This window comes from Myotis daubentonii, chromosome 3, assembly GCF_963259705.1.
Source record: "Myotis daubentonii chromosome 3, mMyoDau2.1, whole genome shotgun sequence".
Lineage (NCBI taxonomy): Eukaryota > Metazoa > Chordata > Mammalia > Chiroptera > Vespertilionidae > Myotis > Myotis daubentonii.
The window spans coordinates 80,190,279-80,216,048 of record NC_081842.1 but is presented as its reverse complement, the minus strand read 5'-3'; the positions used below and the strand labels follow the sequence as shown (position 1 = coordinate 80,216,048).

The 25,770-nt window shown below is 39.3% G+C and overlaps 1 protein-coding gene across 3 annotated transcripts in view; it reads right to left on the bottom strand.

Moving 5' to 3' along the window:
• The window catches only part of COL8A1 (collagen type VIII alpha 1 chain), a 171,723-nt gene that overhangs the window by 41,376 nt on the left and 104,577 nt on the right, over positions 1–25,770 (bottom strand). For all 3 annotated transcript variants that reach the window (XM_059687961.1, XM_059687959.1, XM_059687962.1), the window contains exon 3: positions 23,686–23,784. In XM_059687961.1, coding sequence (XP_059543944.1) covers positions 23,686–23,784 — 99 coding nt within the window. The remainder of the gene's footprint in view (positions 1–23,685; positions 23,785–25,770) is intronic.

Here is a 25,770-nt window from a genome sequence, read left to right as displayed (position 1 = left end):
GTACTTACTCTTTGCCAGGCAGTGTTGACAGCACTTTATATTGATTATTTTATTTAACTACCATATGTCGATTAACTCAATGAATCCTCAGAAAAATTCCTTGAAAATGGAAGCTATTATCATAATCATTCCTATTTACCTATGAGGCCCAGAGAATTTAAATATGTGTTAAAAGTCCCACAGCCAGTAAGTAGCAGGACTGGAATATGAACTCAGAGAGACTGTTATTATACCTTATCACCTCATTGAGTAGGAACTTTGAATATTGAATAGAGTCTGGTGCATACACTTTCCACACTTTTCATATTCATGCCCACCCACAATGATTGAATTTGGATTTTTTTTTAACAAATGCTATTCTACTCTTCATAGTTATTGAGCTGCCAGATTAAAACTCAGGGTTATTGAAGACTATAGCAAAACCATTTATTTACAAAATTCTGAACACCTCTTATATGTAAAGAACGCAAACAAGAATTGGAAATAGAGAAAAATAAGGCACAATTCTTAATCTTTTGTAAACTTAAAGACAAGAGAATACGTTGTCATACACAAAGCTCCTGTTTTAAAAAGTCCAGTTAGGTGCTGAGAGAATTTGGGGCTGTTATGGTTTCCTTGGCTTCTGGGGAGGTATGGCCATCGGGCCTGAGAAAGGAGAGGCGGTACTCATCCTGCAGGAAACAGAGGTTCCAGGTCTGCCAAAGAGACAACCACTCTTTCAGGTCAAAGCACCAACCAGTACTAGAGGAGAATGCATGGTTACTTGGGAAGCAGGATAGAGTGGAGAGTGGCCAGGACTGAGCTGGCTGGTCCCTGGTGGTAGAAGCAGCAGCCATGTTGCTAAGTGCACAGGCTCTAGTGCCACATGGCTGGGCTCACATCCTAGCTCTGAAACTTATTGTCTACATGACTTTGGTAAAGTTTGATTTTTTTCAAAACTCTTTTTATGCCTCACTTTCCTCCTCTATAAAATGAGGATAATAATAATGATACCTACCTTCTAGGGCTTTTATGAAGGTAAAAGTAAATGTAGGTAAAGTCCTTAGAATGAGGGCTAGTATTAGCTGTTACTGCTATCATCACTGAGAGAGGCAGGAGTGAGTCCACGGGATTAGACAGGCAGGAGAAGCACAGCCTACTTCAGTTGGAACAAATGTAAACCCAAGGAACCCATTCCTCCCTCCCATCTTCAAGAATAGATTTCTCTGCCTCCTGGTTGTTTCATCTTCTGAAAGGATTTATGACAATGAAGTACATGCTTGTGCTCCTACTCCCTCTTTTAATTAGAGTTATTTCCATATTAGATAATAATTCATTGTTAATGATGTCTCCTTTCGAATATTTAACAGATCCTGTTTCTTCTTTGGCTTTGGACCATGGAAACCAGAGCAGGAAATCAGATGACCACACTTGCAATTCCAATTGCATAATCCTCAGTGATACTGATGTACTGGTGCCTTGGCTATGTGAAACAATGAATCCTGAACCTCTAGTTCCAAATCTTCTGAGTTACCTTTCATTGCTACTTGGAGGCTTGGGATGGAGTGTCAAGGAGGTAAAGTTAATTCTCACTTAGCCATTATGACAAAGGGGACACTAACTCCAAGGCCCTCTATTCTGACCTTCCTATAGCTGCGTGTCCTCTAACTGCCATCATGGGTGAGGAGTCAAGGGATTGTGCTGTCCAGGGCCACACTCTTCTAGACCATGCTCTGGGCATGCAAGCTCCTATAATTCTCAACCCAGATGAACTTGAGCTCTTTCTGGTGACTACACAGGCTTTTTGTCAAGGTTTAGCTTCATGAGATGAACTGTTCCCCTGGGGTCTGCATCTCTGGGTCCAACGTGGGACTAGGGAGCAGCTGTTTGTCAGGGGTTGTGGGTGGAGTTGGCTGTGCAGGTGGAGTTGGCTGTGTTCACATTCATGGTTATAAAACCTACTGTGGATCATTGCTGAGTTGGACATGGGAACAAATGAACATAGGTTTACCTTCCCCAGCCTCTGCAGTCTGGTACAAGCACTTCAAGGCATCTGAGAATTCTAAATTTGAAGATGGCCTTTCAAGATGTTATGAATGTATATTTGCCAAGCCAGAGGGATAAAACATAAATGATTTAGCAGGTTGTTAGCTTGATTCACAACTTTTAAGTACTTAAATGTAGGATACATGGGCCTCCATTTGTACTTTTGCCCAAAACATCATAAATGTTAGGAGTGGGCCTGATTAACATAGATACACATAAAAAAAAATCCCATTCAAAAATGTCTTTGATTTTCTTTGTCGACACAGAAGTGCACAAAAAACAGAGACAGTTCAAAAGCAAAAGCTGAGGAGAATTGAAAAATACCAGGGGTGACTATCCATTACCATTTTTATTCTTTCTTTACCTTGCAAATGAGATTTCTGGAATGGGAAACATGATCACAATTAATAAATCACAACCAAGAATGGGACAATTTCATTGGAAGGAAAAGCAGAAGAAAGCAGAGGGAAAATCCCCAGACGTCGGTTGTACCAAACATGATATGTATCTGTTCTCTGTCAGCCAAGCTTGGTGTCTGAAAATTGCTGAAATATCTGAAATTCTAAACAAAAATTCAAGGAAAATTGGGGGCTTCTGGGCAGCACATGAGAAGTTAAGAGGAAAAGAAATATTTAATTTTCTGTGAAAGTCACAAAAACAAATAATAGTGTTAACAAGGTAGCAGGTGGGTGTGGCAGGGTGTCTGTTTTCCTCTTTCCACATTTCTTACATTTTTCTCTAAATGTCTGAAGCCACAGCTTATTGGAGAGAGGGAAGTTCCCCTTCCTTCTCTCCTCAGAGCTCCTGGGGAGTTGCATGTACTTACTTGGTGTGGTGGTGTTCCTGGCATGTATGCAACTGCCAACTACGCCTGACCTTATAATTTCAGCTTCAACACATGCTGCCAGTCTGTTTCTGTGTCACGTGTGAGGAGGTAAGAACTAGCAATAGTTAGGACAGAAGAAACATAGTCTTAGAAATCAGGTTCTTTCCATTTGGATGTTAATCTTGAGGACCAACGGGGGACTCTTTTGATAAGTTCATCTCAGCCTCTCCAGTTACAATCGCTGTGGACTCTGGCTGAATCTCAATGACCTTCAGTTTCTTTAGGTATACCATGAGAACAACAACAATCTAACTCAATTGTGAAAATTGCCAACAGAGTACCTGGTGTATATGACATGCTTCCAGAATGTCTTGGAGTCTCTTCCAAATAGTGTAATATTTCAAAACTGGTATACATTTATATCAGATGCATACAGTTTCTTTTTCTATTTAAATAAAATGACAAATAAATTTATAATTATTATGTAAATGCATTTAAGTTATTCTTTACATTTAAATGATTAAATACATTTAACTTGTTGTTTCCTACCTGTACCCTTCCCCAAGTTTATTCAATCATTGTCTCTGCATACATGTCGGAGGTATAGTTCTGGAGAGCGAGTTTGGAAGGAGGGCCAAAATGAAACTAGAGGATGTTGTTTGATTATTTTCTGCCTGTCTTCCAAGGAACTCCTGAGTTAAAAATGCATCTGGCTCCCATTTCCTGCAGAGTTTTGCTTATTTGAAATGTTCAAGAAATCAATTGATCCGACTTCAAACAGACTGTGTTTTGCTGGCTGTGTAAAAGCCCAAACCCCCATCTATGTCACTCCCAAATCTGGACTTCAGCAGCAGCCAGCTCCTTTCATACCTTAGGAAAGGACTTCTTTTTGGCTGCTTACCCTCTATGCTGAGCCAAGTGTCAGGCTGGGAATTGAGGCAATAAATCTCTGTGATTCTTCATATTTGGAATTTCTCCTGTTGCTTCTGATAAGGAAATGACAGAGCCTCTCATCTCCATGCATGGAACCACAGAGAAATTTGTAATCCACATCATGTTTTGCTCACAAAATGGAAAACAAAATGTGCTAAACCTGGCTTTGAGTTAACCCAGATGGTTTCGAGGGCTTGGATAGTGAACATAGAAATTATCTTTGTTCTTAACTGGATTGCACTTGGAAATTCCTCTCTATCTTAAAATATTCTGATTTAATCATTCTTAATGTGTGTGTGTGGCATGGGGGTGGTGGTGGCAGAAAATTTCTTACTAGGTGAAGGTCTTTGCAAAGGCTCTTTCTTGCCTTCCTGTAGTAAGAACAGATCTCACTATTGGTGCATTCCTTTCTCCACCCACTTCCCACATCTACTTTGAAACTTCCAAATTTTTTACAAAGTCTCAATAACTGACAAATGAATATGATGGGGGGATCAGTAATTCCTCAAAAATGGAAAGATTTTTCCCATGATTGAGCCACATTCTCTGAGAAGCCAACGCAGGTCTGGCTAACTCCCTTCATGATCACAGCAAAAAGATATTCTCAAAATAAGACAAGGAAAACATTAAAAAAAAAATCTCTAGTTGATTTTGAGTATGTTCCGTCCAACAACATCACTGACAACATTCACTGTCTGGCATTTTAGTGGAAGTGGTAAAAACAACTTGGAACAAAAAGCTCCATTCAGCAGCAGTTCCTCAGCTCCAGGTTTACCTGAGCTAGGTTTAACTGCAAACAAAGAGGAGGAGATCAATTGTTCACAGTTAGAATTCTGCAGGGGTCTGGCTAGTGTTGATATGACGTCAACTAGCAAGGGGTCCCTTTCCAAGGAACCATGGTTTGAGCCACACTATATCCCACTTAAAAATGAGTTTCTTTCTCTCTCCCAAGTCTACAGTCAGCTCCTAATTTTGATTTTGTTGGCACAGGGTAAAGTGATCAATGGTTTTGACACAATCGCCATTTTGAATAAATTGGCTTATCTGTTCTTTTTACTATTGAAACAATTGGCTTGATGTTCACTGATTTAACTAGCTCTTTTGGTGTCGTGTAGATACAACTTTCTGAACTAGGAAAGCAGAGTCCTTCCGTGGCTAATAAAAACATTGGCTAATCTAAAAATCATGTACAAGTGATCTTGGAATGTGTTTCTTACTTATGTTTGAACATGGGTGTGTCTGATATCCTAAGAGTTCATTTCAAAGAAAATATTGAAGCCATATAGCAAAAACTATACCCAGACTTTCCATTTTAACCCTTGCTTAGTTCTTTTTCCTGTCTATGCAGTGATTTGGGACAGGGTAGATTGAATATAATTCTGGGTTAGAAGTCTTTCTTTCTACTTATTTACACTTACAAAAAATTTTAGATGCTCTGAGAGAAAAAAAATTACATAACAAACAAATTTTTATTTTGCATTTACTATGCATCTGTTAAAGGCATTCATTTAAAAAGTATTTCTTTGGTGTTTACTGTGAGTCAGGAACTGGAGGCACCGTGACAAATAAGACCTGTAAGATTCATGTTTCTCATGGAACTTATATTTTAGAGAGCTAGATAATAAACCAAACCAGATCATTTTACATAGAGGCCAGGGCTACAGAGAAAAGGAACAGTATCTTGTGATAGGATAGGAGTGAGAGTGGTGCTACTTTAGATAGGCAGTTGGCGGGGAGGTCTTCCTGAGGAGGTGGCAACTGAATATGTGTAACAAAGAAGCCAGTCATGTGGCTCTGTGACCCAGCAAGGGTCAAGGTTAATAATAGTCATTTATTTGAGGATTAAACGAGTTAAGATATGTAGAGTGCTTAGAAAAGTGCCTGGCATCCACAAGTGCTGACAACTTTTCATTCATTAAATATTCAGATTATCCACTGGTTCCAGTCTCAATGCATGAGATGCGTGAAGAGCCCTAACTTCAGAGAACTCACTGCAGACTCCAGTGCAGTAATTCTCAACATATGGTATACAGACCATTTTCATCTTACTCATTGGTCTTCCTCGTTCCCAGTCTCCTGCCCGAAGGGGTCTGACTAGATGGACTTGGGGAGGGGATCAGAAACCCCTATTTTCTATAAGCTTGTTTCAGTTGATTCTTAGGCCCATTAAAGATTGAGAGCCATGATCCCATTGGATAGACTGTGACTAACTTATAGTTCTCTTCTATACAGCAGATGTTACGGCATTAAGAGCAGTTGACCCTGAACAATCCAGGGGTTAGTGACACAAACCCTTGCAAAGTCAAAAACTCCCACATAATGTTTGACTCCCCCCAAATTTAAATTGTCCCTCCTTATCCACAGGGGATTGGTTCTAGGATACCAAAAATTCATGGATGCTCAAGATTTTTATATAAAACGACATAGAACAATGCATATATTTGGTCCTCCACAGCCATGGATTCCCAACCACAAACAGAAAACACTGTTTTCAACCCACAGTTGGTGAATCTGTGGATGCAAAACCCTGGGATATGGAGGGCCAATTGTGTACTGAAGCGCACATGCACACACACGCACACACAGACACACACACGCACACACGCAAACGCACACACGCACACACAGACACACACATGCACACAGTCACACACAGTCACACACACACACACATGCACACAGACACATGCACACACACACGCACACACAGACACACACATGCACACACATGCACACACAGAGACACACGCACACACACGCGCACACACAGACACACATGCACACACACGCGCGCACACACATGCATGCCCCTGTATGTGGAAGTGGACCAGTGCAGTTCAAACCTATGTTGTTCAAGGGACAACTGTATAAGCAACTACCCCACTGCAAAGAGTACTCCAGAATGTTCAAGGGTAGCTTTGCCCAGTTTATGGAGCCATAAATATCATGGAATTATGTTTCATAATTAACATCCTGTAATCCTTAGGTCTAATTTTCTTGTTAATCTTGAGCTGGCTGCGGGTGTTGTGTGTTTTGGATTAACCTACTCTTGGCCATGGTTTGGAAGGTTTGCCTGACACTCTTAAAACCTGCCAAAGAATAAAAGGCTTTACCTTTTAGAAAGAATGTGCCAACCAATGTTTGCCAAAGGCTCTTGTATTCTGAAAGAAATTCTATTTGTAAGTAGCTAGGCCTAACTGAAATTCCTCCCATGGTCTCCTCCCCATACCTATTTTTAAAGTGCAATGACACCAAAAAGACAGATGAGAAAATGTATTCTCTCTCCTTGGCTTTCTACTAGAATGTATCCTATTAATTTTCTCACTTTAGAATAACTTATTAACATTTCTAAAAGATTCAAAGATCTTAAAGGCATTGGATATAAGAACCTACTCATGCTGATCTACTCTAGACTGAACAATGACAGCCTCTAAAATTCAGACTGGATTCCAGGCCAGCCTATGCTGAAGGGTGAGGCTTCTGTTTTTCCATCAAATACTTTCCTACAAAATGTTTACTATCCAATGCCATTTTCATTTTTCTTTCTCTCTTTACTAGTTTCCATCCATAGCTACTCAATAGCTATGACCAGATAGCATGATGACAATGAAAAAAAAGACCGCATCTGAGCATGAGGTCACAACTGGTAAGGCTAAATGGACTAATGTATGTTTAAGGCAAATTGGATCTTAGGCATTCATCTTAGAATCTTAGAATTGAGTAGGTGGTCAAAAGAAGTCAACGTTTGGGGCTGCTAGCCTGTCAATTATTCAGTGTTTTATTTTATTTTATTTTATTTTAACAAATACGTTTTTATTGATGTTAGAGAGAGAAGAAGAGAGAGGGATATAGAGAGAGAAACATGGATGAGAGAGAAACATCATTGATCAGCTGCCTCTTGTATGCTCCCTACAGGGGATCGAACCAGAACTTGGGCATGTACTCTGACAGGGAATCAAACCGGGGACCTTTTGGTTCATGGGTCAATGCTCAATCACTGTGCCACACTGGCCGGGCGAGTATTTTTTGTTTGTTTCTTTGTTTATAACTCAGACTAGTAATGCCCCCTCAAAAAAACAATATGAAGAATGGGTAAGAAATGTAGATCACATGAAAACTGATGGAACCCGGGAAAATAACCATAGCTAGTTAGTATCCATCAGACAAGTTAACGGTTGGAAAGGACCCATTCTCTGTAAAAGTGGAGGCCTAGCAAAGGAGCCACATTTCCTTGGTGTGTGGTGTCCCTTCAGTTTTCTCGTATACGAGTCAAATAATTTCTCTGTGTCTCTGTACACTACTGTTTACTTAGTTTTGGCTCTATCCTGAATTAACTGGTGATTTTGGCTAATTCTTTGGTACCCCAAAGTGTTTTCTTCTTCTTATTGATTATGCATGCGTGATGTGATGGCACTGTCCCCAAAGCTTTGAGGCCAATCTCAGTAAAATAGAGCTGCCTGGAAATTCAAGACTCTGGTTCCCATAAAACAGCCACTGGCTCACCAATCCAGCACATTTCTTCCCTGTTTCCACTGTAATATTTATTTGTCAAGAGTTTAAATCTCATGCTGATAATTAACATTCCATTGAACTTAACCATGGACTTTTACCTTGTACTTATTAAAAGAGTGAAGAGTTAAGCTTCCATTATTCATATTTATAAACATATCTTAAATGGAATTCATGATTTTATAATTCTCTGGCCAATGGGTCTTTAAAACTATTTTACAAAAGAACATTTAGAAACATCACACCGGATTGGCTGATTATCTGGTTCAGGATTCTGTCTCAGAGTGGGATTTCATGTGGTGGCTGAATAGCATTATTGCTATGCATGGCTCATCCTAAAAAGGTCCTAGAGATGATATAGCCTAAAGATTCTTGACTTAGAAATTCTTTTCACTTAAAAAATTAATTCTGAAATAATAATAACTAGTACATTTAGAAGGTTATACATTTCTACTAATTCTAAAAATAATAATTTTATCCCATTGCATGGTCACAATAAATAAAATTGAAAATGAATCCTATTTCCCTAAAATATAGTTTCTCAAAATTACCACAGTTTTTAAAGTTTGACCTTACTTGGACAGCAAAAATCCTTTTTTTATTTATTGTGATAAGAACAGATAAGATGATATCTACTCTCTTACATGTTTAAGGGTATAACACAGTAATATTAACAATAAGCATGATGTCTTACAGTGGACCTCTAGAACTTATTCACCTTGCATACCTGACACTTACACCCATTGCACAGCAACTCCCCACTTCTCCCTGCCCACAACACTTGGTGACCACCATTCTATTTCTGCTTCTATGAGTCTATTTTACATACCTAGAGGATGTTCTTAATATCTATTTTTTCTCACATATCTAATCCATCAACAAGTTTCAGTATATCTCCATAGAAACTTATCCTGAGCCACTATTACTAAGGCACCATCATATTTTGCCTAGACCACTGTAATAGCCTCTTAACTGGAGTCACTGCCTTCATTCTTGCCTCAGGCTAACCTCCCCAGAGAAACCAGAAGAGTAAAGATGTAGACCAGGCCTTGTCACTCTCCTGTTCAAAATCCTTCTGGCCCTTCCTACCCCAGTTTGTGTAGCTCCTGCCACAACCTGTGAGGTCTGCATGATGTGGCCCTACTCTCTTCCCTACATCTCCTTAGTAGTCATTATGCTCTGGCTAGTGGTCTCCTTATTCTTCTGGAACAAACCCATCTGGATCCCAATCCTGGGACTTCCCACTTGCTGCTCCCTCTGCTTAAATTGACTTTTAGACCTTTGTAACACCTGGCCTTGGTCAGACCTCTGGCCAAAGTCACCTTTGCAGAGAGACCTGCTCTGATCATCCAGTTTAAAGCAGTCCCCTCAACCCCCCATCCACAACATTCTCTATTCCTTTACCTTACTTAGGTTTTCTTTATTACTAAACACTGCATTGCATACTTATTGGTTTTCTTTTTTATTTTCTTATTATCCCCAACTAGATAGGATGTAAGCTCTGAAGGTGGAATGTCATTTTTGGCTTCATTCACTGTTAAATTCTCCAAACCTAAAACAGTGGCCATGTGTGGTGGATAAAAATTGGGAGGAATATCTTGGCTTTGGAAGTCGTCCCCCCCACCCCCCTCGAGAATCGAGGAGTTCCAGCCTCACGCCAGGCCCTCCAATCCCGGGTTTCGGTGTTAGGAAGAGATGTCCCCATAACATTTGGCTATAAAGACCAGTGGGGATTTTGGCTGAGTGAGACAGAGGGCTTCTGGAGTCCCAGGGTGGCTGCATGTGGACTTACTTGGACTCTCTCCCTTTGAGCTCCAGTGCTGGGGCAGCAGCTTGAAAGGCAACAGAGACATAAGAGGAGGAACTGAATTGTTTGGCATCAAGGTGAGAGCTGGGGGGCTTCTGAGATGCCCCCAACAGAGCCAGCAGTTGGGTGCCATATCTAAGTCCCCATCAACCTGGCTTACACTGTTCACCTCACCCTGGTCATCCACTGAGAACCCATCCCACCCAACTTGAGGGCCCACTCAAGCTGTTTCCAATGGCTTTTCCATACAAATGGCCTGTCTTGACTCATGCTTCTGACTTTCCTAAAATCTCTCAAACAAGCAGCATCTAGCCTCAGTGTGCCCAGTACCTCTCACTATGTGGCTTCAGGTCCACCACTAGCAGCAGCCAGCCTTGGTTCACAACTTGGCCTCACCTGGGCACCTCCAAGCCCAGCACAAATAGGAGTCATCTGAAAATCACTCTGTAGCTCATGCTGGCTGACCCTGGGAAGAACACAAGTGGTGGCTGACCTTGGCCTGCACCTCCTGGGAGGCTCCAGAGCCAGCACACCCAGTGGACAGCTTCAGTCTATGTTGAAGCACACCCAACCACCTCCACAAGTGGGCACCAGAGTCCCACAGAAGTAAGTCCTGCTCTATGGGGTGGGCCCCTGCACAACTGATTCTCTACATCCAGTCCTTGTATCCAACTGGCTTGGGGGGGGGGTGAAGTTCTCCCATTGAAATGCCAACAGCAACCAAGGCTCAAATACAAGAGGAGGGTGCACACAGAACACATAAGATCATATCTAAGAGTACCCAGAGTGCCACTGGACCCTACAGAACACTTACTACATAAGGCCACTCTACCAAGTCTGGGAGACATACCAGCTATACCTAATATCTAGAAACAAATACAAGGAGGTTGCCCAAATGAGGAGAGAAAGAAACATGTTCCAAATGAAAGAATAGAACAAAACTCCAAAAATAAGGAGGAGAAGGAGAAGGAGAAGGAGGAGGAGGAAGAGGAGGAGGAGGGGGATGAGGAGGAGGAGGAGGAGGAGGAGGAGGAGGAGGAGAAGAAGAAGAAGAAGAAGAAGAAGAAGAAGAAGAAGAAGAAGAAGAAGAAGAAGAAGAAGAAGAAAGAAAGCAAAATGGAGACAATCTACCAGATGCAGAGTTCAAAACACTGGTTATAAGGATGCTCAATGATCTCAGCATGAACTTCAACTGAGAGATAGGAAACATAAAAACAGAACTAGAAAACATAAAAAGAACCAGTCAGAAATGAGGAATGTATTAACTGAGATGAAGAATATATTACAGGGAATCAACCATAGAGTAGATGAAGTGGAGGACCAAAGCAGCTATTTGGAGGATAAGGAAGTAGAAAACACCCAATTAGAACAGCAAAAAGAGAAAAGAATTCCAAAAATATGAAAATAGTGTTAGGAGCCTCTGGGACAACTTCAAGTGTACCAACATCTGCATCAGTGGAGTGCTGGAAGAAGAGGTAGAGCCCAAAATTGAAAACTTATTTGGAAAAATAAAATATTTTCTTCACCTGGTGAAGGAAATAGACTTACAAGTCCAGGAAGTGCAGAGAGTTTCTAAACAAGAGGAACCCAAAGAGGCATACACCAAGATAAATCAGAATTAAAATGCAAAAGGTTAAAGACAAAGAGAAAATCTTAAAAGCAACAAGAGAAAAGCAATTAGTGACCTACAAGGGAGCTCCCATAGAAATCCAACTGATTTCTCAACAGAAACTTTGCAGGTCAGAAGGGAGTGGCAAGAAATATTCAAAGTGATGAAAAGCAAGGACATACAACTAAAATTAATCTACCCAGTAAAGCTATCGTTTAGAATGGAAGGACAGATAAAGAGCTTCACTGACAAGAAAAAGCTAAAAGAGTTCATTATCACCACCAAACCATTATTACAAGAAATGTTAAAGGGTCTTCTTTAAGAAAATGAAGAAAAAAAGAGAAAAAAATATGAACAATGAAATGGCAATAGATACATCCATACCAACAATTGAATCTAGAAAAGAAAGTAAACAAACAAGCAGAACAGAAACAGACTCATAGGTACAGAGAACATTTTGACCATTGCCGGTTGGAAGGGGTTTGGGGAAGAGATGGGTGAAAAAGGTGAAAGGATTAAGAAGTACAGATTGGTTTTTACAGAATAGTAATGAGGATGTAAAATATAGCATAATGAATAGAGTCAATAATATTCTAATAACTATGTAGGGTGTCAGATGGGAATGAGATTTATTGGGAGGATCACTTAGGAAGTTAAATAACATCTAATCGCTGGGGTAGACACCTGAAACTAATATAAAATTGTATGTCAACTGTAATTAAAAAATAAAAAAGTATTTAATAATAAAAAATAAAATAAAATAGAAAAAATCTGCCGTCCTATCTTCTTTCCCACATTGCAGGATAATTTGAGAAAAAGCAATACTGTTACTGCCCTTCATCTCCTTATTTGCTGTTGTGACCACATTCACTGGATAAGTTGAACAGTTACTCTAAAATTTAATCTTACTTTAATGAACTCCAAAACCATGTAAACTACATTTTTATTTTTTTTCTACTTTATAGATGAAGAAAGTAAAGCTCAGAGAGGTTAGGCAACTTGTCCAAGGTTGCAGAGCAAGTTGGAAGGTGATTCCAAGTTGGCATTCATTGTCGTTTTTGTGTAAGTAGAAGCATCTCTTTAGTTATTGCACATGGGATGATTTCATTTGGAAGAATCATACAAAATTAATTGCTTCAGTTTGTATTTTATAAAATTCTTCAGACCCATTCTGGGAACTGATGACTGGTTACAAGTGCCAATTGTTTGGTAACTATTTTAGGTTGCTGATATGTAAAAGGCTGGCTAGAGTAAAATCCTCCAGGAGCTGTCTGGGTTCAATTCCAGTACTACCAGTTTACTTGCTGGGCAATCTCAGGCATGTTTCTTATTACATCTGTAGTTATATTTCATGTCTATAAAATAGAGAAAATAATTGTATCTATCTCATTTGGTTGCTGTGAATAACCGAACATATATAACGTATTAGAACAGTGCCTGGCACATAGGAAATGATATATACTTGTTTATTTTTATAGTACTTAGATAGAAATATACATATGACTAGAGTACATTAGAGCTTGTCTCAAGATTTCTCATCTTGATATAGTTCTGTAAAAAAAAAAGTAAGCATTGCCGAAACCGGTTTGACTCAGTAGGTAGAGCATCGGCCTGCGGACTGAAAGGTCCCGGGTTCGATTCCGGTCAAGGGCATGTACCTGGGTTGGGGGCACATCCCCAGTAGGAGATGTGCAGGAGGCAGCTGATCGATGATGTTTCTAATTCTCTATCTCTCTTCCTTCTTCTCTGTAAAAAATCAATAAAATATATTAAAAAAAAAAGTAAGCATTTCATTCTGTATTCTCTAGATGCAGTAACTCAAAGCTGGCACTAGATGGCAATTGTGATCCATTGTGACTTCAGCTTTAGGGGAGCTTTGTGAACTCAAGATGTCTCATCCCCACAAGGTGGGCCTTTACCGAAATTATATGCTCTTGGGACTTACCCACATGCACCCAATTCTCCTTATGGCAGCCCACCAGGAGCCCGAGTTTACCTGCCTACATCCCATTGTGAATCTGTCATATCAGGAGTGCTGTCGGCTGCTGACAAGAAAGCTGTCACAATCCCGTGGTTCTCAAAGTGGGTTCCTCCCATCCACCTCAGCTTATGCAGGATCTTGTTAAAAATGTAATTCCTGGGCCCTTCTCAAATCTGCTAACCGGGAATCAGTGTTTGACAAGCCCTTCTGATGATTGTGTGGCCTGCTAAAGTTTGAGAATCACTGAGATGGACCAACATTTAGCATCATATAAATAAATGTTGGTGCTGGACGGGTCCTCAGAGAATATTCTGCCTAACCTGCTCGTTTTGCTGAGCAGGAAACTGAGTCCAGAGAAGTTAAAGAACTCACTGAAGACACAGGGTCAGGCTTGTGATAGAGCCAGGACCCAGACTGCTAAGTTGTATCCCCTAGCTTTCCCCACCACACCCTGCACACCTTTCCGCCTTCAAAACAGAGGCCACCTGGTGCACACATTCTAGCCTGACACTTATACATAAAGAAAAAACTCACCCGGCCGGCATGCCTCAGTGGTTGAGTGTCAACCTATGAACCAGGAGTTACAGCTCGATTCCAGGTCAGGGCTCATGCCCAGGTAGCAGGCTCGATCCCCAGTGGGGGGCGTGCAGGAGGCTGCCTACCCATGATTCTCTCTCATCTTTGATGTTTCTATCTCTCTCCCTCTCCCTTTCTCTCTGAAATCAATAAAAATATATTTAAAAAAAACACCACTTACCTATACATAGGAGTTGGTTCATTCATGTCAATAGACATTTCTACAAGATATATAAAAATGTGTGTGTGATGCATTGAGTGTTGCATTTTCAGTTGTGTGTGTGTGTGTGCGCGCACGTGCGCATGTTGGAAGTGAGGGGAATCAAGTTTAATATGTCATGTTCTCAATTGCTAGGAGAAGCATATGTACAAGGTCTTCTGGGAAATGGGAAAATGCAACTAAGTCAGGCATAGGGAAGACAGGTAAGAGGAGGACACTTCAGAGCTGAACTTTCAGTGATGGGTAGGAGCTCACCAGGAAAGGATATTTGGAAAGAGAGATCAGCAAGTGCAAGGGTGTGGGACCATGAAGCAGTGTGGGCAATTGCAAGTTTGGTTTGATTGAGGGGAAGGGCCTATGTGGAGGAGTTATAATGTTATAAATAATAACGATATGACTACTATTGATATCTGACACTTATTGAATGTTAACTATGTGCCAAGCACTGTACTAAGCATTTTGCATCTATTATTACTTGATTTAATCTTTAAACAACTCTTTTTGTTGTTGTTAATCCTCACCTGAGGATCTTTTTCATTGATTTTTTAAAGGGAATGGAAGGGAGGTAAGGAGGGCAAGAGAGAGAGAGAGAAGTATTCATGTGAGGGTAAAAGAGAGAGGGAAGTATTCATGTGAGAGAAACATTGATTGGTTGCCTCCTGTCCGTGCCTCTACTGGTGATCGAACCTGCAACCCAGGTATGTGCCCTGACGAGGAATCGAACCCGTGACCCTTCAGTGAGAGGGCTGGTGCTCTAACCACAGAACCACTGGCCAGGGTTTAAACAACTTTTAAACTGCTCTTATTCCTATTTCATAGATGACAATAGAAATGCATGTACTGTTCTATTTTCCTTAAATCAAGTGTTACTATTTGCATTTCTTAGGCACTGAACTTAGGAAAAGAGCCTTAATAGTGACTTGTTCCAGGACAATTTCTGTAGTGGGTAGTAAGTATGTATTTTGGGGGGATGAGGAATATGTTTTTAATACATATAATTTTATTATAATCATATTTTTCATCAATGCATAAGATCAGGAGGATTTTAACATTGTTTCTTTTTTAACTCACGGGATGAAAGTCCTATTATTCTTTGGTCTATCAGCAACTGTGGAGGTAGCCAATTTCTCATGATAATAGGTGATTGTGTCTAGAAGGGGCAAAGAATATTCCTTTCAATTATTTGGTTCACTGAAGAAAGGAAGCTGAGTAATGAGTGAGTGATCTGGTCTGAAATCATTGGCATTGCTATATATTTTAATTTTTATTTTATACATGCTCACTGTAAATGTGCCTTTTGTTTATTATATGAATATTAGTCAATAGTAGCTAACATATTTCTTCATTGCACAGGAATACTGACAACCAAATTAAAATTCAAATTATAAAGTTCTGGTAGGATTTGAAATACCTGGCCCTTCCTAGGTAAGCTTCCAGAAATTCCTGGATTCTTTGGGATATTTTTCAGTGATTTCACTTTTTCCTGAGAAAATAACTTTTCTGTTCCTTACTTTTCTCATCTGAAAAATATTGGTATTGGATGAGATAATCTTGAAGGCCCCTTTCATCTCTAACAGTCTGTGGATTTACGATTTAATGACCAAATAGCATGAATAACTCATTTCTGAGCTGTCTTTGTAGTAAAATTTTAGTGTTTTTTCCATAAAAGAAGTTATCAGACCAAATATTTTCCCATGATTTTTTAAATGGGATGCCTAAAACAGTTCTGTATTTTACTTTTTAGGCTCACTAAGACCCTATCCAGCTTTAAGATGTGATTATATGATATACTAGTGCCGCGGTGCACAGATTTGTGTACATTGAAAGGAAATTAATTAGAAGGTGGCCCGTCTCACCAGTTCTGCCCTGGAGCCAACCTCCAGTGATCCCTCCCAGGCTGGCTGCACCTGGGATGGTGCCACAGCTCAAAGGGCGTCTGAGGAGTGAGCGGGGTCCCTCTGGCTGGTGAGATCCCTTGGCCTGGCCTGTGGGGATCAGGCTGAAACTGGCTATCCGACATCCCCTGAGGGGTCCTGGATTGCAAGAGGGCGGTTCTCTGGTGACGCACCTCGGAATTCGGCTCCCTCCTCTCTGGTTCGGGGTTGCATCACCCAAGAAATGCCACTGCCAAGTCACCGCAGCTCAGAAGCTCCTGTGTTGAGTGTCTGCCCCCTGGTGGTCAGTGTGTGTCATACCTACTGGTCTGATGGTTGGATGGTCACCTAGACTTTTATATATATAGACTAGAGGCCCAGTGCACAAAAACTTGTGCACTGGGGGGTGGGGTCCCTCAGCCCGGCCTGTGCCCTCTCGCAGTCTGGGACACCTTGGGGGATGACCACCTGCTGTCTTAGATCTGCTCCCCAGGGGATTGGACCTAAGCTGGCAATCAGACATCCCTCTGGCAGCCCAGCAGCCCTCGGGGGATGTCCACTTGCCAGCGGGGAGCAGACCTAAGCTGCAGTTAGACATCCTTAGCGCTGCTGAGGAGGCAGGAGAGGCTCCCACCACCACCGCTGTACTGGCAGCCATCAGCCTGGCTTGTGACTGAGCAGAGCTCCCCCATGTGGGAGCGCACTGACCACCAGAGGGCAGCTCCTGCATTGAGTGTCTGCCCCCTGGTGGTCAGTGTGTGTCATAGTGACCATCATTCCCAGTCGTTCTGCTGTTAGGGTCAGTTTGCATATTACCCTTTTACTATATAGGATAGAGGCCTGGTGCACAAGTGGGGGTTGGCTAGTTTTCCCTGAAGGGTGTCCCGGATCAGGGTGGGGGTCCCCACTGGGGTGCCTGGTCTGCCTGGATGAGGGGCTGATGGCTGTTTTCAGGCTGGCCACAGTCCCTTTAGTGTGGGGGTCCCCACTGGGGTGCCTGGCCAGTCTGGGTGAGGAGCTGAGGGCCGTTTTCAGGCTGGCGGGCGACTGAAGCTCCCAGCCTCTCCTTTTTTTTTTTTTTTTTTAAATTCTGGGATTTATTTTTCTTCTATAATTGAAACTTTGTTGCCGTCCTGCTCGCTCCAGCTCTGAGACCATGGCCGGCTGAAAGCAGGTATCTGGAGTTTGTTTAGCTTCTATAATTGAAACTGTGTTGCTTTCGGAGCTGTTGCTTTCGGAGCTCAGAGCCGGGCTGCGGCAGGCGGGGAACCTTGGCTTCCTCCATCACTGGAGCAAGCAAGCCTCCTGCTCGCTTCAGCTGCATGGCTGCTGGCCACCATCTTGGTTGGCAATTAATTTGCATATTGCCCTGATTAGCCAATGGGAAGCATAGCGAAGGTATAGTCAAGTACCCTTTTTGTCTTTTATTAGATAGGATTTCCCCATGAAATTTTCCCCATGGCTAAGACTAAGGCCAGTTTTAAGCAGATGCCATTTGATATGATAATGACCAGGTTTGTTTTAAGGTAGAAGAGGTGCACTTTACATAATTATCTGCTTTTCTCATTGCTGCAGTTATAACTTTGAGTTTTTTTAAAAAAATATGTTCTTATTGATTTTAGAGTGAGAGAAAGGGAGAAGGGTAGAGATAGAAACAACAATGAGAGAGAAACATTGATTGGCTACACACCCCTTACTGGGCATCAAGTCCACAACCCAGGTATGTGCCCCGATCAGGAATCAAACCAGTGGCCTCTTGGTTTATAGGTAGACACTCAACCACTAAGCCACATCAGCCGGGCATAACTTTGAGTTTTAAGAGGTCATACTACAATCTTGATCTTTACATTCATGTTCACAGCTGAGGGCAAACTGCTTTCTCAAGAAGACTAGGAATCCCAATCTAATTTTCACCTTCCTTGTCTAGAGAACTTGAGTAGTCCACAGGTTGCTTTATCTCGAATCAAAGGAAGGAAAATAACTCCTGAAAAGGAGAACCTATAAACATATTATTATTTAAAAAATTTATGACTGAGAACACAATTTGCATTTTACTTCACCAGATAATTTTTATCTTTCTCATTTGGAGTCAATTAGGATAATTGGAGTTGATTAGGATAACTTTTTAAATTTACTTATTATTAAAGCAATGTATGTTTATTCTAGAATTATTACAGAAAAGTTAAATAATGACAAAAATATCTAAAATTCTGCCATCCAGAGTTGGTTATTGTTAATATTTTTCATTTTATTTCATTCTAGGTAAGCATGACTATTAAGAGATTGGCAAGAAGTCATACATTATATCTTGAAGTCTTCTTTTAATAATCAATATATAATTATTAAAAGCCACACAATGTAAACTCTTCAAAGATAACATTATTATTATTGTACAGAAAGTTACAAAACTTTTTCGTCTTCACTATTTTGTGATTGTGCCATTTTGATTTAGGTCCCCTTTTTGTTTGTCTTTATCCCTCCTTTTTGCAAAAAATATTTAAGGTAATTTCAGCCCATTTTCCTCCAAGTAGGTATAATATATAGAGGACGGTAATTTTCTGAAATTCATACTACATATATACTAGTATATTTAATGAGACCTTTGATTTATACACAATAGGTAAGTTTTAATATACTGGGAAATGATGCTAAAGAGAATTCTATTGTAACAAAGAAACTCTTTAGAAAATGAAAAGTCACTCTTCCCTCATAAGCCTTATTTATGTGTTGCTCAAAGCCATGTTCACAAGCCTACTAACTTATGTTCTCTTCTAGGGCAGAGTGCTGGCTGGTCTTGTTGTCCAATATTCCTTCAGTGTCTAGAACTGTTTTTGGTCCATTGTACTAGTGTTTGCTAGGTGAACAATTGTGGAGTTAAAATTAATAAAATGGAATAATTCAAAATATTCTATTACTGTTGTGATAGGTTGCATTGTGATTTCAAATAGCACTGACATAAGGCAATAATGGTTAAAAGCTTCCATTCTGCTCCCTGTTGCTGAGTCCTTAAATGAGATAACTTGGTCTCCCTCTTAGGATAGTGCTTGAGTCCAAATAGTAAATGCTAAATAGGTGTTAGCTTTCAGGATTTGGCCTATTTGTTACTATTCTCCTTAAAAAGAACCCATTTTTTCCTGAGGATTTTCACTTAGATTTTTCAAAACAGGAATAAACTACGTGTTTTGTTTTTTTTTTTTTGGAATTATATATAAAGTATCTTATAGAGTTGGTAGGGGGAATAAAATATACTGTATTTTATAATAAACAGGAGGCCCAGTGCACGTGCATGGGTAGGGTCGCTAGCGGCTGTGGCCATTGGCTGGGGCCTTCCTTCATTCCGTGCTACCTCCTGGTGGTCAGTGCATGTCATAGCGAGTGATCAAACTCCTGGTCGATAGAACTCCCGCGGGGACACTTTGCATATTAGGTTTTTATACATATAATTATTATTGGCTGTCTCACCTAATAGTCTAATGTCTCATTCATTCATAATGTTTAATGGGAACATATTTAAAGTAAAGTGTGCTACAGAGTCATAAATATAATTTACAGTACTTTCCATGGTGCTTTTACTCTAAGCCTTTCAAGCACTCAGCAAGTTTAATATAAATGAGCAGTTTGAGGCATTGACTAGTGAAGTCTGACATTTCCCCTGTGGAAGATGTGCGAGAATGACTGAATCATTGCTGCTAATGCACACTGCTCTACGTTTGACAGTCTTTGGAAATTTGTCTCAGCCACATCAAGACAGGTGCATAAGCAAGTCCTGTACTGTGAAGTCCGCACGGTGGGCTTTGAACAATGGAACCCACCAGTCCAGTGCTGTCCAATTAAACAATACGAGCCACATGTGTGACTTCATATTTTCTAGTAGCCACATTAAAAAAGTTAAAAGAAACAGTTGAGATTAATTTTAATAATATATTTTATCTAACTCAAGATGTCTAAAAGTAATATTTTAACATGCAAATAATATAAAAAGTATTAATGAGATACCTTACATCTTTTTCAATCAAAAATCTTAGAAATCCTGCATGGATTTTACACTCACAGTACCTCTCAGTAGTGGCTAGCCACATTTCAAGGGCTTAATCACTACATGGGACTCATGGCTACCATATTGGACAGCACGGCTCTAGTCATTCCCACTAGGTCAGCACCAGAGGGCAGCAGTGTGGTGTAGAGGAAAAAAGACAAAGGCTAACTTGTAATCCTATGTCTGTTCCTGGCTCTGGCATTGGATATTGATGTGACTGTGAACAACTGATTTAGTTTCTCTGGGTCTCAAATTCCTACTCTCTATAATGGAGCTTGTTAATAACTGCCATGCTCCTCATAGGAGGCTGTGGAAAAGATTAAATAAGATATTATATGTGAAAGTGCTCTGTTAGATCATAAAGTACAATACACATGTAAGGCATTATTACCCCTTTTATTGTAGATTTACTCTCATGACTTGCCCAAGGCCACATTCCAAGTTGGTAGGAGAATCAAAGATAGAATCTGGGGATTCTGACTTCCAGCCATCTGCTTCAACTAAAGGCTGTTCATACCAAGCTGGCTTTAAAAAAAAACCAAACAAAAACAAACAAACAAAAAACCCTCCCCCAAACCCCAAACCCTTTTTATTAAAAAAATGGGGGGAGGAAGAGCGTAATAGTAAGAAATAAATTCCATATTGAATAGTTAGGATCTTTTTGGACACTGTCATAATATTCTACAGTAAAAGTCTACATACAGGATATTTATATACCTATACATCAGAATTACAACTATCAAGGATTGGACTTTACTACTGTCATATAATATAAACCCCCATGTTTTTCAAAGCTTCAAAGAACTTCTAAATTGAACTGTGGTTTATCCACTCTATCTCCAAAATATGGTATAACCACAAGAAAGTCTTTCCATAGTAGGTTTGATTAATAAAACAGATATGGATAGCTCATTAATCCCATGTGTGAGACACCACCTCTCCAGTGTGAATCCAAGAGACACATCAGTCTCTGAACAGAAAGTGAGAATAATTCAGTTCAATACATGTTTATTTGTGCTTACTGTGTATAAGGCACATGAGATATTTCCATGAGCAAAAGGAGTTTGTTACTACGATAATTGTCACATAGAGAGATATAATTTAATTGAAGAAAATACAGAATATACCTACCAAAATGTGTATGCTATGTGATTCAGGAATCCATATTTTCAGAAAGTAAAAAGATGATCAGAAAGAAAATTCTAGATTATTAAAACATAATTTAAAAAGTCACAGCCATTACTTTTGTGAGGGCACACAGTTATCATACTCTATTTCCATTTTCCCTAATTGTAATCCTATCATGGTTTTCATATTTAATTTTGAGGGACCATTTTTTACATTTGTTTCAAATGAATTTCTTCACAAAACTTAAAAATTACATAAAACATTTAGTTTTATACTATGTAAATTAAGCATAAGCCAAGTTAATTTTCACTGAGATGAAGACTATATATTCAAAAAGCCCATTCTTATTCTTTCTTAAATGACTTTCAGTTTGTTATTTTTATTGGAAAACTATCAAATATAAGCTTTGGGCCTGCCTGAATTGATGAGCATGTTGAATCAATAAAATTTTTACTTTCATTGCTGTTGCCTATTGAATGAAATAGTTTATTGAGTAACCTTTTCATTTTATTGTTTTTGCACCTCAGTTTAAAAACAAGACTTAATTTTTTTAAAAGTCTAATAAATGTATTTTTTATATTTTCACCATAACTTTACAAGCAATTTATCTCCTCTGCCCTATAATAGCCACCTTCTGCATCTTTATGATTTAGTTTAACATTATTACTGTAATTTTTTACTGGGTGAGCCCATCCATGCCCTTGGCAGCAAGATTTTGTTACAAGAAATTCAGAAGCTGAGCCTGCCATTGGTTACAACAATTATGAAGTTTCCCTGGACTGGGGTCAGAGCCTTATCCTGACATTATGACTGTAGCAGGAGGCCTGATTCATTCATCAGCATCTCCAAAATATGTGATAGGCTTGAATCCTATAACGTGTGCTTAAATGAGCATACATATATATATGTTTTATTCAGTGGTTTTGCATTATAAATATTTCATTTGATTAACATCTGGCCTTGATGAAATCCAGCCAATAATTAATGGTACATGTAGTAAAAATGTGATACCTTATAAGAGTTATTAACATATTTGAATTTATCCAGAACGCAGGATTGACACATTCAGACCGGATGTGGTCATGTGGCATTAACTGCAGGGCTTCTTGCTGTGCTTTTCTTTTTGTTCAAGGGCACCTCCAGCAAGAACACAGAAATATGAGGAATCTCACATTCTTCAAATTGCTAAATAAAATTAAATAGACTATAAAGAGTCATTGTACTATTCAATATTCGGAAATATTGAGCTGCGTGTCCAAAAGTCACACTTAACACCAGGCAATAGTAATAAACATGAGATGACTGTGGATACTATGAGATAATGTCTACTTGTCAGAAATGGATGGCATTTTTTCCCCATCAAACTTAAAAAGTTAATGATGTACTTCATATGTTAATTGCTCCCCCTGAGAGATCAATGCGGGGACAAAAGAGATTCTGATATATTGTTATCATTTTTCACTGTGAATATATTCAGTATCATATGTGAATAAAACCGTATGCTATATCATACTCTGTTTCATATTTGCTAGATTGTCTTAGGAAAATTTAGTACATGCCACTTCAGGCATCTGAAAGGAATCATTTCTTCATTACAACTCATAACTTAAAACTATAAACTATCAGCCAGAAAAAAACTTGGGCCAATTAAGAGAAATTTGATAATTGTCCAAAAAGCACATATAGATATGACTGGGAGATGATAAGATTATTTTAATTTTCCCATTTGCACGGGAATTATTTATTTTACAAATCTCCAGATCTTCTATGACTTGAAACCCTCTGCTGAATCATGAAAAGCAGCTTAAGTTAGCAATTTTCCTCTGCAAAATCTAGCTGCTAGCATCTGGTGAACACTTGGATAACCTAGTCAGGGCCTATGGAAATGATTATTTTAAGACTCTATTCAACATGCCTGGACTTAAAAAACCAGCTAGAATCACACTCTGCACATGTATTTTACTGTCAGGGATTTAAAAACCTGGCATTAGTAAAGATGGACTAAAGGCTTTTGCAGAGTGGAGATGGGGATAGGAGATAGGACATGCAGGCAGGCTGGATAGCCAAGTGTCTTCCAACTCCTCTCCCCACCCCCCACCTTTCCCTGTGCACCACCGGCGGCCAGGCCACTGCGACGCCCTCCATCACTTCTTACACTTACATTTAGACTTGGCTGCCTGCGAATCAGGACCAGCGTCCTTGCCTGTGCCTTCCTGTGGCACACCTGGGACTGGTTTCTGCTCCACTTCCAGAACAGCTTCTGAAATAGAAAAATAGGATAGTTTTACTCAGAGATTTCCAACCTGTGTGCCTGCAAGAATTTTTAAAACATGCAATACATGACTATTTAATCAGAGTACTGACCTCTTTTCCCTTAGATTGTTAAATAAGTAAATGACAACAGCCAACACAATAGCCATCTGGTGTGAATGAATCAAAATTATGCCTATTTTTTGTGTGTCCGATGGGCAAAAAGTATATTTTTTGGTGTGCCACAGAATTTTATTAATTAGTTTATGTGTGCTATGAGATAAAAAAAGGTTGAAAATCACTGCTTTTACTAAATTGGGAAGGCAACAGGAAGCTGAATTATCAAAGCGTATTGTTTTTGGATCATAAGAGAAATTACATAATAGGAATTTATAAATACACATTGAAGTAGAAAATGCTATTATTTGCCAAAATTTAAAAGCACATGTAGGAGATATTAGGGATATCTGAATGCTGTTTAGGCAAGAGAATATTTATTGTTGTTGTAATATGTGCAAATGTATACTTATTTATTTTTACACATATACTATATATAGTTTCTGTCCAAATTAGTGATTTATTATATATCTTTATTGCCTTTCATGGTTATATTATGTGCTAAGTTCTCACTAAAATAACTCCCATTAATACAGATTTGAGATAATTTAGAAAGGATTTGGGCATTTGTTAAAGAGAAAACAGATTTCTGAGGAAGTTATACCTCTGGGAGAAAAGTTAGGTTTATTTTAGAAAAGTGAGCTCTTCCAGAAATATGTTTTCCATCTGTTTGTATACAATAGTATTTGAGATAGAAATTATTCTTAGTTATTTATCAAATCAGGTCTGATAGGGCTTTAATTTGGCAACACTTGTAGGTTTTTGTGTGAGCTTTTTGGGCAATTTAGTTGAAGACACTTTATGAATCATCTATAATTTAGACTTGTTACAAATCATATTGGACTTATTCCCACTTAAATTGAGTTTCAGAGATTTAACTCTGTGTTTTGGATAATAGATACTTTATTTTGTTTTGTTATATTTCATAGAGACGTGTTTAGGAAATATTACCTACATTTGTTGTTAAAATGGATTTAAGTAGGGACAATTTCAGACATTCAGATAAACAAAAATATTTGAAAACTAAGATTGATTGATTAGGAAATAATCGCAGAATTGGGTATCCAATTTAGAATTTCTGCAATGTGTTATAAGTGATCTATTCTAGAGCAGTACTAGCCAATAAAACTTCCTGTGACAATGAAAATGTTCTATAGTTGTACTGTTCAACATGATAGGCACTAGTCACATGTGGCTACTGAGCACTTGAAATGTGACTAGTACAAATATGGAGCTGAAGTTTTAGTTCTTTTTAATTTTAATTTTAATTAATTTGAATTGAAACACCCACTGTGGCTAGTGGCTACCTTATTGGAAATTATAGCTATAAGAGTTTATTCAACATGAAATAAGGAAATATTTGAGTGTTTTTTAGTTGCTGAAAGTCTACAAGACATGAGTGTCCCCAAAACACAAGGTCCAGGCTATGGTATGTGGCCTTCCGTAGGAGTCCTCACAAAGTGTGCACAAGCCTGAAGGGTGGAAATAGCCGTGTTTTGAACTTTGGCTGCACTTGTGCATATTCAGGCATAAATAAAGTTATGTTGCTCATAGGTGATTTGAAAACATCTTTGTCTCTGGAAGGCCATGAGATCTCAAATTATCTCTAGAACTAAAGTTCAGTGACATTAAATGAACTCAAGGGCTTGACTTTTTCAGTCCATTTCTACTAAGGTATGACTATCAGTAATAGCGACAGATATGAAAGAGATACTTCATGAACATAGCTGCCTCCATGAAAAGAAATTCTAGATTTAGACTGGATAGCAGGACCAGGCTGAAAAATACTTTGGACCCTCTCCCCAAATAATTTTTCAATAAATATTCATTGAGGACTACTATGTATAAGGCAAAATGCTTAGTGTTGGAGATAAAATGT